Genomic DNA, 13,901 nt, shown 5'->3' on the forward strand with positions numbered 1-13,901 from the left:
TGATGAACAGACTCTCCTACTTGCATAGGTTTATAAGCTTTAACTTTGTTTTTATCCAGGTTCACAGCTTTATCGTGTTTTTTCAGTATCTAGTCTTTCATTGGCATCGCTGAATACAGGGGACAATGAGAGTGTGCAGTCAGGCAAGAGAACACCAAGGTAAAGCTAAAATAACCATTTCATTTAATAAAATTTGATAATCAGCTATGTAAAACTAGCATGAATTTTTTAGAGGTCGTGTATATATTGTGTACTCCGAGAACAGGTATGTTTTCCTCATTTGAGACATGGATAGTTTCCACTGTCAGACATTCGGGAACCAAGCCATGATCATTTGTTTTGCAAATTTTACCAGGTAAACCAGCTGGGCAGGTATAAATGAGGTCGAAACAAAATGCTGTTCACACAGCCTCTTTAATTCACCTGCTTGTATCTAAGTCTCAATTTGTGGATATTTTCTAAACCTGTATGCTACGTGCAACTACATAGCTGCTGTTCTTTTTTTAACATAGAAGTTTCTTTTCTGTTTGGGTTTTTTTTTTTTTTTTTTAGCAGTTGTACAGGGAATTATTGAATGCTCACTAGGACTTCAGCCTTTTCCAAACACCAGAATTTATTTTGCATTAAAAAATCACCTGAAAATAACAGAGAAATTTTAATTTTTTTATACAAAATCTGTATTTCATTCAGAGGAAGATTATTATTTCTGTGAACTACTTGATAATACTCAGACAAATACTTTTTTTTTGTATAAAAAAGAAATAGGGAAGAAAGGCAGACTAGGAAAAGGGGGTTGATAAGGAGTACTACATATTATGATATTGCATGTCATGTTTTCATGGCCGCTACACACTATTCATCAGCTCTGACAAGACTGAAGCTGGCTTCAATTGACTTCTCAATTACCTTGATGTCTCAAGAACTGACTTTCCAGTTATTACATAAGAAACTTTCATAAATGATCCAATTAGCCTAACATCTCTTGTCATCTCTTAAAAATTAACAGTTTTAATTGAGAGGGGGATTTCTTCCAGCTATATTAGTTATTACAAAAGGCTTGATGTTGCTCATCTACGCAGTCTTTACAGGAGATGACCCCTGTGTATGGGGCTGTAGTTGTACAGTGCTGTACTGTGCTTGTAACGAGCAGTACATCTTCCTCAGGCTTTGGATCTGATTTAGGGGATTGAGACTTTTAAAACATTATAATGGTAACAAAGTTAGAAGAATTTTCAATATCTTTCCAAACCCATATTTTCACCTTGTCCCTGCATCGCCATTGTCTTTGATGATTCCACTGAGAGAGTCTCGGTGATACATTTGTCACCTTCTTCATGCAGGTGCTAATCACAAAAGGTTTAGGATATATTATAAATTGAATTTTCACCTGTTGCTGATTTTACTGAAAATGAGCATGCACACAAATGTTGACATGGTACCACTTTTTTCCATATTCTGTGCCTTTTTCTCACTAGAAAACTTTCATTACAAGCTGCAAATTTGACTGCCTTTTGCAGTAGCCACAATCGAAAGTATTTTGAATATCTTGCAATAATTTAAGAAAACTTTACTATCTTGCTTAGACCTTTAAATGCAAAATTATTGACATTTGAGTGCAGCCTGAAGAAATACAGCAGCAGAAGTTATTGCTTGTGAAAACAAACATTAGAGAGGAAATTGTTTTTCTGTCTTAAATATAGCAGTTCTCACTGCCAGTTGTTGCAGTCATAAGTGTAAATGAACTAGATTTTTACTTCATATTCATCATTCTATCAAGAACTGGTTTATTCACTACATGAGATCACATTGTTTTGGCAGTACATGTTATAAGTAACTCAAATTCCCACTTAGTAATTCTGTTTCACAACCAAGGACATCTATTAGGTTTCTGTCCCTCAGAAGGGACAGAAGTAGCCCAAAAACTGATTAACACATACCTCACCTAAAGACCAACTTCTTGCATCACTCAAAACACAGTAAATATTGTGCATTTAGGTTAATATTTTATAATTCAAATCATCGTGTTCTTAGTACAGTTTGCCTTCTTTTCATATTAGAAGGCTTCTCAGCTGAACATTGTAAATTGTTTTAATAGATTTTAAAACTAATGTTTAGGTCTGAATCTGTGGAAGGATTTTTATCTCCAAGTCGCTGTGGTAGTCGTAATGGAGAAAAAGATTGGGAAAATGCATCTACAACTTCTTCAGTCGCCTCTGCTACAGAGTACACAGGTCAGTGACAACAATATTCAGAAAAGTACCTGCCTGGTAGTGGTCCTATGCATGAAAAGTTTTCAGTTACCTTGATTTGGCTTCCTGAAACTTAATTGAGTTTTACCCTTCAAAGTAGAGGGTAATAATACAAGGTTAACATTTTAAATCCAAAATAAAAGTACTGACTCAATAGCATTTGTGATAACCAGAATAAACCGCAGTCAGGCTCAGAACAACACATGGGCTCACACATCACTCTGTACTTCAGTAGTGTCTCTAGCAAGGCACAAAGCATTGCAATTTCAACTCAATTTAGAATAGAGTGACAAAAATCAAAAACCAAATAGCAACAGCAAAAAATCTGTGTAGCAATGCAAATATAAATATTCTGCACCGTTTGTTTCCTAACAGATCCTTTGTTGTTTATTAAGAACTTTATGATCTGACTACTAATTCTTTACTATATTATGAATCAAATAATAATGGTATTTTCCTCCCTTTTCTCTAACTATACCACATGTGATACTGCCAAGACCTTGCATCATCAGGATTATAAAAGCTCCACTTTTGCCAACCTAATATCACTTTCTTTGTGAGAAGAGTAGCATATGGTTAGGTATTTTCTAGGCTCTTTTTTGCCCAAAGCTTAGACAAACTGAGATTTAATCTTAAATTTAATTGATGTTTGTACATTATTTTCCTTTCCAAGACTTGGAATTGGTACTCACATGTTGGGTTTTTTAATGGTCTAGATCCAAGTACACATATATTTCAGAAATTAAAACAGGGGAGATTTCTTGTTCAAACGGATGAATCAAGTCATTTTACAGACAGAATAACCAGACAAGTGTAAGGCCAGATCTTCCAGGTTTTGGGTGAAATGTTTCTGGAATTGCAAAGAGGAGAGGCAACAGTTACTATAAGCACTGAATATGCCTCACTGTTATACCTCTCACCTTTGAAATCACAGGTGTAGAAAAAGAAAAAGAAAGCCTTTCCTCTCTCCTGGACAACTGAAATTTTAGTTAGAAACAGCAAAATGTTTTGTTGTTCATAGAAAAGGTCTTCTGAGAGAAAAAATATTTACCAAGGCTGCCAATAATAATGATTTAATAATGAAAGACACATTTGTAAGTAAATTCAGTGACAGCTGAATGACATTTTACCTATTTGTGAAAGTTGTGGTCTCTAACCTTGTTCTGTATTATTCCTGGATTTGTGATTTTATGCATGCAAAAGTTCCACACTAGAAGTGCTTCACAGCATTTGAAGTAACTCTTTGTTGGCTTATTGATTAATTAAGCTTATTTGTCATTCCTTTTCCATAGGACCAAAGCTCTTCAAAGAACCCAGTGCTAAATCCAATAAGTATATAATTCAGAATGCACTGGCACATTGCTGCCTGGCTGGAAAAGTAAATGAAGGTCAAAAGAAAAAGATCCTGGAGGTAAGAGTATCTTTCCCCTAAAAGCATAAACACTTAAGTCAAACCAAAGTCAGGCATTATGGAGACTCTTAAGCATAAATACAAATATTGAAAGGAATCCTCAGAGATTATGGCAGCAATTAGTGAAGGGATTGAGTAACTCCTGTGACTTGCTTCCTGTGTAGGCAGAAAGGCTCTCCAGTGCTGTAGAAACAAGAGCTGTTACTTTGCACATGCAGCACAGGAAGCTGAATTAATTCACGTGTTTAATTAATAGTTATTGCTTGTTTTATTGGAGAATTTCATAATGTGTTCACAGTTGTTTTCCCTTATACATAGAGATCCTCAGACTGGGAAATTTAGAACTAAAGCACAGTGCCCTCATGAACAGAAAGAATTGAAATACGTCCCTTCTAGACTCTTCTCCAGTTTCCAAGCAGTAGGGCAAATTCAGGACTTTCTATTAAAGGAAGGTGCCTTCCAGTCTTCTCTCTTACACTGCTATAAACCTTTCTGAAGGTGCACAAATATTGTAAGGGTAAGAACTCAGGGACCAGTTTCCGGGTATTTCCAGGCAAAAGGAGTAACACAGAGTCTGAACCTTGAGAGTAACAGGACTGTTCCATTTACCAACTATGACAAATACAACAGATTAACTAGATCAAACATCACAGACACTTGGAATCCAGTTTGAATTTCTTTCCTGGAATAAATTTCACAGCAGTATTTCTTGCCCTTTCTTCTCTTGGTAATCCTTCTGCATCCATGTCTAGATGCTGCTTTCTCTGTCTTTCCAGACACTTTCTGGAAATACCAAGTCAGGAATCAGGACAGAGTCTTGCCATTTAAGTAACTTGGAGCAAAATGACCCTCAGAAATCCCAGAAAAAAATAGCTGCAAAAATGTCATGCCTAACTTTAGGATGAAGCATACATCACTTGGTAGAGGCTGTATGTGTTCAGGGCACATGTCCCATAGAAGGTCTGTTAGGTGGAATAGGAATCTGAAGACTTCAGCTAATAAAGAACTTCTGTTCAATACATTTCAACTGACTTTATGGTTTGACCAAGCTTAAGTGGATTTAGGGATGAATGAAATTACATTTTAGCACCAGAGGGTCTTTCAGACATACTGACACATCTGAAGTTTCTTGTTCCCAAACTTGCAAATATTAGACCAGCTTGATGAAATGGATGATGAGAAGAATTTTTATCTGGTCTATAAAAAGACTTTTAGGATGTCTGTTCTTGAGGTACAACTAAACAATTATAGCTGAAATTGTCTAAGTAAATTAGGTTTTGCTTGAGATGGAAATCTACCATATCAAAATTCAGACAGGTGAAGCTTAGCAAATTCTAATGATTGAAAACAAGGTCTTTTAGTGGACAGAGTTAGACCTAAGTTTCAGCTCTGGTAGAAAACTAATTCAAAATGAAATCTAATGATTTAGAATGTTATCTAATTACAATGCAAAATTCATATTCTGAATGTTTTTCTTTCTTTCTTTCTTTCTTTTAAAGGAAATGGAAAAATCTGATGCCAATAATTTCTTAATCTTGTTCCGGGATTCAGGCTGCCAGTTCAGATCTCTGTATACGTACTGCCCTGATACTGAAGAAATCAATAAATTAACGGGAATAGGTCCTAAATCTATAACAAAGAAAATGATAGAGGGACTGTATAAATACAACTCCGACAGGAAGCAATTTAGCCACATACCTGCCAAAACTTTGTCTGCCAGTGTTGATGCAATTACCATTCACAGCCATTTGTGGCAAACCAAGAGACCAGTAACTCCTAAGAAACTTTTACCGACCAAGGCATAGTAGATGGGAAAAAATTTGCTTGAGACAATTGTGATAAACTTGCACTTCATCTTTACTGCCTATAGGAAATAGATTTCTAGTTGCCAACAAGACTCTTAGAACTTAAAACTGGACACCGAGTTCTATTATCATGTCCAACTGGAATGTAAACACAGTGTTTAGGAGTGCAGAAGATTAACTCTTAGGTGAATAATTACGAGTGATTACAGAAATGTTTGACTTGTGTGGAGATTTGTATGTGCTAATGCAACATATAGAGTATATTTGCTCTGTATTTTGATTAGATACACTGAAGCACTGAATGTTCCTCTTTAGTGACTCAAACTACATTTTTTACATCTGTTGCCTTATATGTTTGTATTTGTGCTTGTCTTGAAATATTTTTCTTTCACTAAAGAAAAATTTCTTAATATTCTCAATACCATTGAACTTTGCATACTGACTTACAGTAAAGACTAAATGATAAATTGTATGTCACTGAATAACAGCTGAATGGGTCTGTTCTGCAAGATCCTTACTGTGCTGTAACAAAATCAAGATTCATTCCCCTGTGTATTTTTAATTCTTTTTCAATTAAATAGTACTGATTTGCTTATAAACTAAACAGTAAAGGAAAAACCTTTGAACTGCTTGAAGTTTCCTTCAAATGAATTATTTAACAACTCAGGGTAAATTTAGGTGATGCAATTATTTCTGTTTCAGTAAGTTGCCATCTGAGATGTATGACTGACCATGTGCATGTTCATAACACCATTAAAACTCAAAGTAAAAAGATTTGGTAGGTCTCTGAAACAGTTTAAACAAGTGTGCATTCATTGCTTTGCACGGCTCCAGCTGCAGAGAGAGCACATGGTCAGGTCCTGCTTCCTCAAGGAAGGAATAGGAACTCATGAAACATTCAGAACTAGATCCCTGATGTTGCCTAACAGAGCACTAAATATTCAGAAGAATCACAGAATTCACTAAGTCACAGATCTTTGAGAAGTTGTTTATCTAATTCCCATTGATTTTAAGATCCAGGCCACTTCCTGCCTTCAGATCTGCCAACTCAGACTTGAATCAGTTTTCTAGGGAATAGACATCTGGTAAGAATTTTCAGTGTGTCTTCGTACATTGTTTTCTTGACACTAACAGGCGATGTCTTGTGACACAGCAATTTTTAAATACATACAGCAAAAAAGCCTAAATGACATTTCAGTAAATCTATGACATGACCATTTGCAAAACCAAACTCTAGGCATATTTCAGTATTATTTATAAAGGGCTGCATTTTATTTCAAAACAGTGTTTGACTATTTTGTTTCAGTGTTTGTTTCTCTTATAATTTGCTTTTAACATAGCACTGTTCTGAAAAAAAAGAAAACACAAACTTGAAGCCTCCCCTAAATCTGTGGCTATTTTGATAACATCGTACACCAGAAAAGACTTGAATGATTTGTGATTCTGTTCTGTTTCAGTGTTGTGACAACTCCATTCACATAAGACAGTATTGTGCTATAAGTATGTAGTCCATTCGGTTTCATGGGAGACTAAAATGATGTTCATATTTCTCTCATTAAACTGCTTTGAGAGAAACTGCCTCACTACTACAATGTGCTCCTTTACTTAGAGAAAAGATGCACAGGAATGAGATGTCATTAAGCAGTTTAGAACAGTACTTTTTTAAATTATTATAAGGCCTTAGGCATCAGTGCATCTGGATTATAAACATTTTCTCAAAAATGCTGTCAGTTTACTGTAATTTATGTTCTTATATTTATGTATATTTGTTAAAACTGTAAAAAAAGAAAAAACACTTTAAAATACATGTTTAATATGTATGTGGCTCAAAACTATTTGTGGTTAGCGGATTCCTATTGTTTGCATGTATATCACCAGGATATGTAACTCTTATATTTCAAGTGTATACATATTGTGTATATAGGATATAAATAATATTAAAAAGGGGGGAAAGAGGGTTTGCACATTCTGCCTGTTAGACAGTTCCTACAGATACCATTGTAGGAATATCTTGAAAACAATATGAAACTGTGTATAATATACAGTGATTCAAGAAACCAGGAGGTTGGAATTAACTGACACACATATTGCGAATAACTTCAGAAGAAGTTTTATCATGGGAGGCTTTTATTTCTAAAATCTGTTCTATGATTTAACTGAAGATTTGCAACACCATAAAGACACATGCATCAACCTAATCAAAGTGAGCTTAAATACAGGACAGGAATTCTTTGAGTAATTTAAAATATATATGAATGTATTATGAAATTTGCATTTGTCAACAGGTTAAAGATTTGTGCAATGTCTAAAAGTAGAATGTGAATAATGCAGTTGAAAATTTCATTGCTCGCAGTATAAGGTTTTACTTAATACAGGAAAAGTAAAACTAGAGATGCTTTTCCTTTTTAAGCCTGCAAATTTTCTAATTACAGTGGATCTTTGGTTGGGATCATGTTTAAAAAAAAGAAGAAAAAGGAAAAAAAAAAAAAGCTTTCCATAAAGGCCAGTATTTATCACTGACCTTTCCAGAACACACTGGTGCTTTCATCAGGGGTATTATTATTGTTGCTACGACTGAATTGCCAAACTCTCGTCTTAGTTTTTGGAGCAAAATTTCATATTCTAACAGTCATAATAGCTACTGATTTTTTTTTTTTTTTAATGTTAGTATGACTGTTAGTTTTTATTATTTGGCTGTTTAAAGCCAAATTCAGCTATTTAATTATGATTTATTGGGCACTGTTGAAAAATGTACAGTGTATTGTGTGCTTACTTGTCCACTTCTATGGAGCATAGCTTCCATATTTTTTCAAATGCTGTGCTGTAAAATATTGTCATTGCTACTTATGTGGTACAGTGTAGTTTTTTCCTTTCATTTAAATAAAAGCATGGCACCAAAATAACATTTTTTTGTTTTCTTGCTTACCTCTAAATATAAACTAAAATTATAAAATGTTCACATTATTGTTTCAATCTTGTTTCTTCTCATATTTCAGCAACGTGGAAATTGCAGGAAATATGCACCATTGTAATTTCTTCTTTTGTTTCCCATCTTTGATCACACTTGCATGGATAATCTAGCTTTCTGATGTTATCAGAGGAAGGCTATTGAATAATTTGGCTTCGTATTTCATTAGTGAGGACAACAAGGTGTTACCCTGTTCTCTTCAAAACTGAATTTCACAATTTTAAGTCACCTGATAAACTTCTAGGCTCTAGTTAGCTTCCATTTTTCCAAAGCCACAGAAACTTACTGGTCAGGTTAATAGGTTTGCTTCAGACTGATGTCAAGATGAACTGAAGTCTTATCTTTGTCAAGATACTGTATAAAGCATGTGTGTGAAATAGTTTGTACTTGCTAGTGATGCTCTCTTGAACAGAAATGCTACCAAAAAAATGAGGGGTCTCTTCCAGATTCATAAATTAGTAATTTTCCAGTCCAAATCATGTCTTTTTTGGAGTTTTGTGTTGTCCTGCTGGGTTGCAGAGTAAGAGCAAGGACTTGCTGAAAGTGGCCATGACATCCCTGCACTGTCAACAGGCAGACTGAGTTGCTGGGCTAACTTACACAGATAAAGAATCTCAAAACCGCAGAGCTGTTTGAAGAGTAACTTCAAGAATACCAGCAACCTGACAGTAGGGCTTTTAATGCTGAATTGAAAGCTACTGTGGAAGGAAATTAATAGCTTGCCCTCTTCCCCCTGAAAACTGGTTATTTTTCAGCCAGCTCAGTCAGTTCCCTGTACAGCATCACAAACAGGCTGACACAAGCAAGGAATTATGTTGGAACACAAACACCCAGTTGCACCCAGTAAAGCTATTTTTTCAGTGGTGAGCCCAGCTCAAAATTTTCATCTAAAAACAGCCATTGTACAGATCTGCTTTAGAACAGACTTTGTTTTTCTATCTTTTGGCAAATAATACCATCCCTGAGAAACTTCAGCTTCTGCCCTGGTTAATTTGACATAATATGACTGTACTGTGTGCCTGAATTTGTACAGAATTTCTGATTCAAAATCTGTCCTGCTGTGGGATCCAGTGCAGGGAGTCATGCTTGGAACAGAAGGTTTTGGATCGATCGCCACACAAATGTGATGCAAAAAATAGCTTTGTTTCTCAAATCCAGCTGTACTGATCAGATCAATGTCAGATGTCTTTCTTCCAACAACTTAATGAAAAAGACACAGGGCTACACCTTTAACTATTTAGATCTTTTCAAACGGCAAAGTAACATTTATTTGCTGCCTTGTTACTAATTTAATGAGCTGAATACGTAGCTTGAAGAATTGTGGCTATAAAGATTTATCTTGACAGCCACAGCCCTTTACAGCTGCTTTTACATTTTCTAGTTAAATAAATGAAAAACAACAAAAGGAAAAAAAATCCCCTATAAACACTCTTATTCCAGGTATAGATTGCAGGGGGAAAAAAGTACATTTAACATGTACAGTATCTTTGTTCATTTATAAGCAATTTATTTTTAGAAGCAAGCTGTTCCATTTAGGAAAAAAATATGTGATGTGTGTTTGTATATGCATACATACAGATGCACATTTACCTTCAGACTTACTTGCTTACATACAGAATACACGTTTTATTTAGACAACCACAGCAATGAGTCAAACGTGGTAGGGAAGTTACTCCAGCTTATTTCCTTCTAGCAAGAAAGAAAAGCAGCTCTTACACTCGAAACTACTGCTCCTGTAGGAGGCAAAGAAGCAATATACAACATGCACATTTCAGTACAAACTCTTTGGGAGATGGAGTTCTTTTAATCAAATTTCTGAATTCAAGGATAATGCTGATGGATGCTAGACAGAACTGCCTCTGATCAGGAGAGCTAATAACCGCCAGGATTCAAGAAAGGACAGAAAACAGCACAAACAAGGTAAGCATTCACTGAAAAAAGTTATTTAAAACTTTCTTCAGAATCTTATTCAGCATTACAAACAACTTGATGTATAAAATGCTTAGGAGTAAATAAGTATTTATCTTTGGATAAGCTGAGATACATGAAGTCACACCAAAGTGAAATAGAAATATAGATTTTTTAACTTTTAGTAGAAATATATGCTAAGTACCTTAACAAGTGCCTTAAACCTTGAAAAGCTGCAGCAGGGACCTTAAACTGCAGTTCTTACTGCAGCAGTGTTACCTTTTCACAGAATTCTTTACTTTAGACAAAATATAGATAGAACTATACTGTTCACATTTTTTAGATAGAGTGTTCACATAAACAGTAAGAGTTGATAGAAACTATATGCAAATCTGTGTAATACCTATGTAACACTGACAGATTTGTGTAAGCAAGATACTGAATTTTTTTCACATGTGTTTAAGCTTGCAGTTAATGGTATGTGAACTTCGTGGAGATGTACTAAGTAATATCTGTATGTTCTTTTATGTCTCAGTTAATGGAGCTTTGCGGAAAGACTAAAGGCTAATACAGAGCTTTCCATCATGGCAGCTCTGTCTTATCATTTCTTCATCATCACTAATCTAAGCGTCTGCAGTACAAGACCTGGCAAGGCCCCACAAGCCTGCAATTATTTAAATTACTTGAAGCCAGATTATACTTTGGCTCAGTATTTTTCTTGTTTAAGCTACCTGAAACTGGAGCTATGATGCTGACATAAAGAATTCTATAGATTATGCAAGAATACTGCTGAATTGTCACCTCAAAGTTCTGGAAATCCTTTCTTGAAGTGAGTAAAAACTGTTTCAGAATAAGGTTTTGGACAGAATTTTTTTCTAAGTTTTTACAAGAACATGTAAATATAACATAAAATGTAAAGAGTTGAATGTCTCTGTTACAAGTACAGAAAATTGGGATTGACCCATTTTTAGGGCCAACACACAGAATCAGCTGAGTTGGAAGGGACTCACAAGAATCATTGAGTCCATCTCCTCGCCCTGCACAGGACCATCCCCAAGAGCCACACCACGTGCCTGAGGGCATTGTCCAAACACTTGAACTCTGTCAGGCTGGTGCTGTGAGCACTTCCCTGGGGAGCCTGTTCCAGTGCCCAGCCACCCTCTGGGTGAAGAACCTTTCCCTGATATCCAACCTAAACCTCCCCTGTTACAACTTCAGACCTCAGAGATCAGGGCCGAGATCAGCGCCTGCCCCTCCTCTTCCCCTCTCGAGGAAATTGTAACTGCAGGGAGGTCTCCCCCTCAGTCTCCTCCAGGATGAACAGACCAAGTGACCTCAGCTGCTCCTCATGGCTTCCCCTCAAGCCCTTCACCATCCTCGTGGCCTCCTTTGGATGCTCTCTAATAGCTTAATGTCTGTTTTATACTGTGCTGCCCAAAACTGCCCCCAGCACTTGAGGTGAGGCCTCACCATCTCCCCCCTTGCCCGGCTGGCAATGCTGGGCCTGATGCCCCCCAGGACAGGGTTGGCTCTCCTGACTGCCAGGGCACTGCTGACTCACGTTCAATTTGCCATCGAGTGGGGCTCCCAGGTGCCTTTCCATGGCGCTGCTTTCCAGTGTCTCATTCCCCACCTGCAACATTTGTAAAATAGTCACACAATTACTATTTTCTTTTCTGAAGTGCTCCAAGCACAGACTGCAGCGCCCTGGTTTGTCACTAGGCAATGCAGATCTCCTCCTCCACTAATCCTGATTTTCAAGCTCTCAAAAACCCACACCCAACAGCTTTGCTCTTTATGGGAGTTACCTTCTTTGCAGTAATGAGTAGGGTGTTCAAAGCAAGCTCAGACCATCCCAAACACGTTTCTATGCTTAAGTAAAGAGTTCCAAACAACTAAAGATCTTCCATTGGCTCTCTTCCCATAGGATGCTGCGATATGTATCCTCACCAAAACTTAGTAACAGTATGATTGCCCCCCCAGAGCAGGGCCACCAACTACTGCTACCTATTCTTCCTTACCTCTTCCTGAAAGGTTAGTTCTTGAAATCTCTTTCCAGAGTATAGGAGTTTGCTGCGTACGTGTGAAAGGTCCAACATTCTGAGCAGGAAACAGATTTCTCTTCCTTTCAGGTCTGTAACTGGGAAGAAGCTTTATCTTTCTTGCCATCCAGAGAATACAGTCTCATAGGTTTGGTCTCAAGACCTTCACTGAAAACAAAGCTACTGCACAAAAGATTAGTAGACTACTGTAAAACCATTCTGAAATCAGGATTAAGTTTAAAAGCCTATGTGTGTTTACCTAGAATTTTGTAGGTTAAACAAAGTTTTAAAAGGACTTTTCGTATCTGTGCTCAGTAAAGTTATACATACCGCTCAGTTTAGACAATTAAAGTTACCTTGTTTATCCACATTCCGATTTATCATCTCTACTGTATCATATGCATTGGAAAACAATTTCATTTCTATAATTACATTTTCTCTTAAGCAGAGCCTCCAAATGCAACTAAGCAACAAATTATAGCTTTGGAAGTAAATGGAAGTATTCAATATTTTACCAGCAAATATTCCTGGGAAGTAAAGTTGGGACTTGAATAAAAGGAACTGTCGAGTTCCACATTCTTTGCACATGCGCGGCAAAGTCACTGCTGTGCAGCCAGGCACACTCCTTGCTTTGGGACATATGTTTGTATTCCTGTTCAGAAAGAAGAGAGAAAAAATAACAAATTTCCCCTCTGCCCTTCAGCAAATCCTCAGCAAAACAGTTAGCAAGTAGACTTAACCTCACTGACATTTTGTGAATGCGACAGAGAATCCAGTTCAGCTTCAGTCAAATCCCTGACAACCTTCCTGGATCTCTGATGCATGGCACACATGCATAATTAACAACAACAACAACAAAAATTAAAAATCGTGCATCAACTTGTCAGAAAATTGCCACCATCTCCATTTTGGCAGGGCCTACCAGTGCACTGCAGTGTGCTCACAAGCACTCTGTCCAAGTGCTGTACTTGCATTTTAACATGATTTTCTGTATCGCATCTCACCACTGCATATAAACACAGAGCAAGACTGTTCACCATAATGACTCTGAGCTGCCATAATCTTTTGACAATCACAAAAATGTAACTGAAAGTCAAATTATATATGAATACATATTCATAAAACACAGGCATCACACATGCATACATAAGTAAAGAGGGTGCACTTTGCTGAGCAGTCTCCAGAAGCAGATGACAGCATAAGCACACTAAAAAAATCCCTGGCTGACCTGAGTCAGCAGCAGCATCTCATGCAGTACTTCAAGGTGCTGCCAACAAGACTTAAGCCCGTGCCGCACGAGCAAAAAGCCGGGTGGTGGCAGACGGGCAGTGCCGCTCCTGCCCTGCTCGTGTGCTGTGAGCGCTGGGTGCCTCGCGGGCGTCGGAGCGCAGGTGACTGCTCGGGAAGCCCGGGGCACGCGGCCTGGCCGCCTTTGTGTGGGGACACCGGGCTCTGGGTGAGTGTTCCCACCGGCAGGGGCACCAGAACGGGCTGGGGGACGCGGGGAATACCCGCTTG

General features: G+C 37.3%; 2 protein-coding genes and 1 long non-coding RNA gene across 3 annotated transcripts in view; 2 read left to right on the plus strand and 1 right to left on the minus strand.

The window, feature by feature from the left end:
- The window catches only part of CAMSAP2 (calmodulin regulated spectrin associated protein family member 2), an 80,341-nt gene extending 73,801 nt beyond the window's left edge, over window positions 1-6,540 (plus strand). Inside the window, 4 exon segments of the mRNA XM_008630220.2 lie at window positions 87-159; window positions 2,116-2,231; window positions 3,542-3,660; window positions 5,160-6,540. Of these exon segments, the coding sequence (XP_008628442.1) occupies window positions 87-159; window positions 2,116-2,231; window positions 3,542-3,660; window positions 5,160-5,465 (614 nt within the window). The 3' untranslated portion in view covers window positions 5,466-6,540.
- A 3,561-nt stretch (window positions 6,541-10,101) lies between these two features.
- The window catches only part of WDR47 (WD repeat domain 47), a 30,230-nt gene continuing 26,430 nt past the window's right edge, over window positions 10,102-13,901 (plus strand). The window contains exon 1 of the mRNA XM_017729730.1: window positions 10,102-10,353. The gene's annotated coding sequence lies outside the window, so the exon portion shown is untranslated. The remainder of the gene's footprint in view (window positions 10,354-13,901) is intronic.
- On the minus strand, window positions 11,827-13,694 carry LOC108445564. Its single transcript, XR_001860464.1, has 3 exons — window positions 13,612-13,694; window positions 12,423-13,035; window positions 11,827-11,974 (listed from the first exon to the last, which is right to left on the minus strand). It is a non-coding gene; the product is annotated as an uncharacterized LOC108445564 (long non-coding RNA).

This window comes from Corvus brachyrhynchos, unplaced genomic scaffold (assembly GCF_000691975.1).
Source record: "Corvus brachyrhynchos isolate BGI_N302 unplaced genomic scaffold, ASM69197v1 scaffold101, whole genome shotgun sequence".
NCBI classification, from domain to species: Eukaryota; Metazoa; Chordata; class Aves; order Passeriformes; family Corvidae; genus Corvus; species Corvus brachyrhynchos.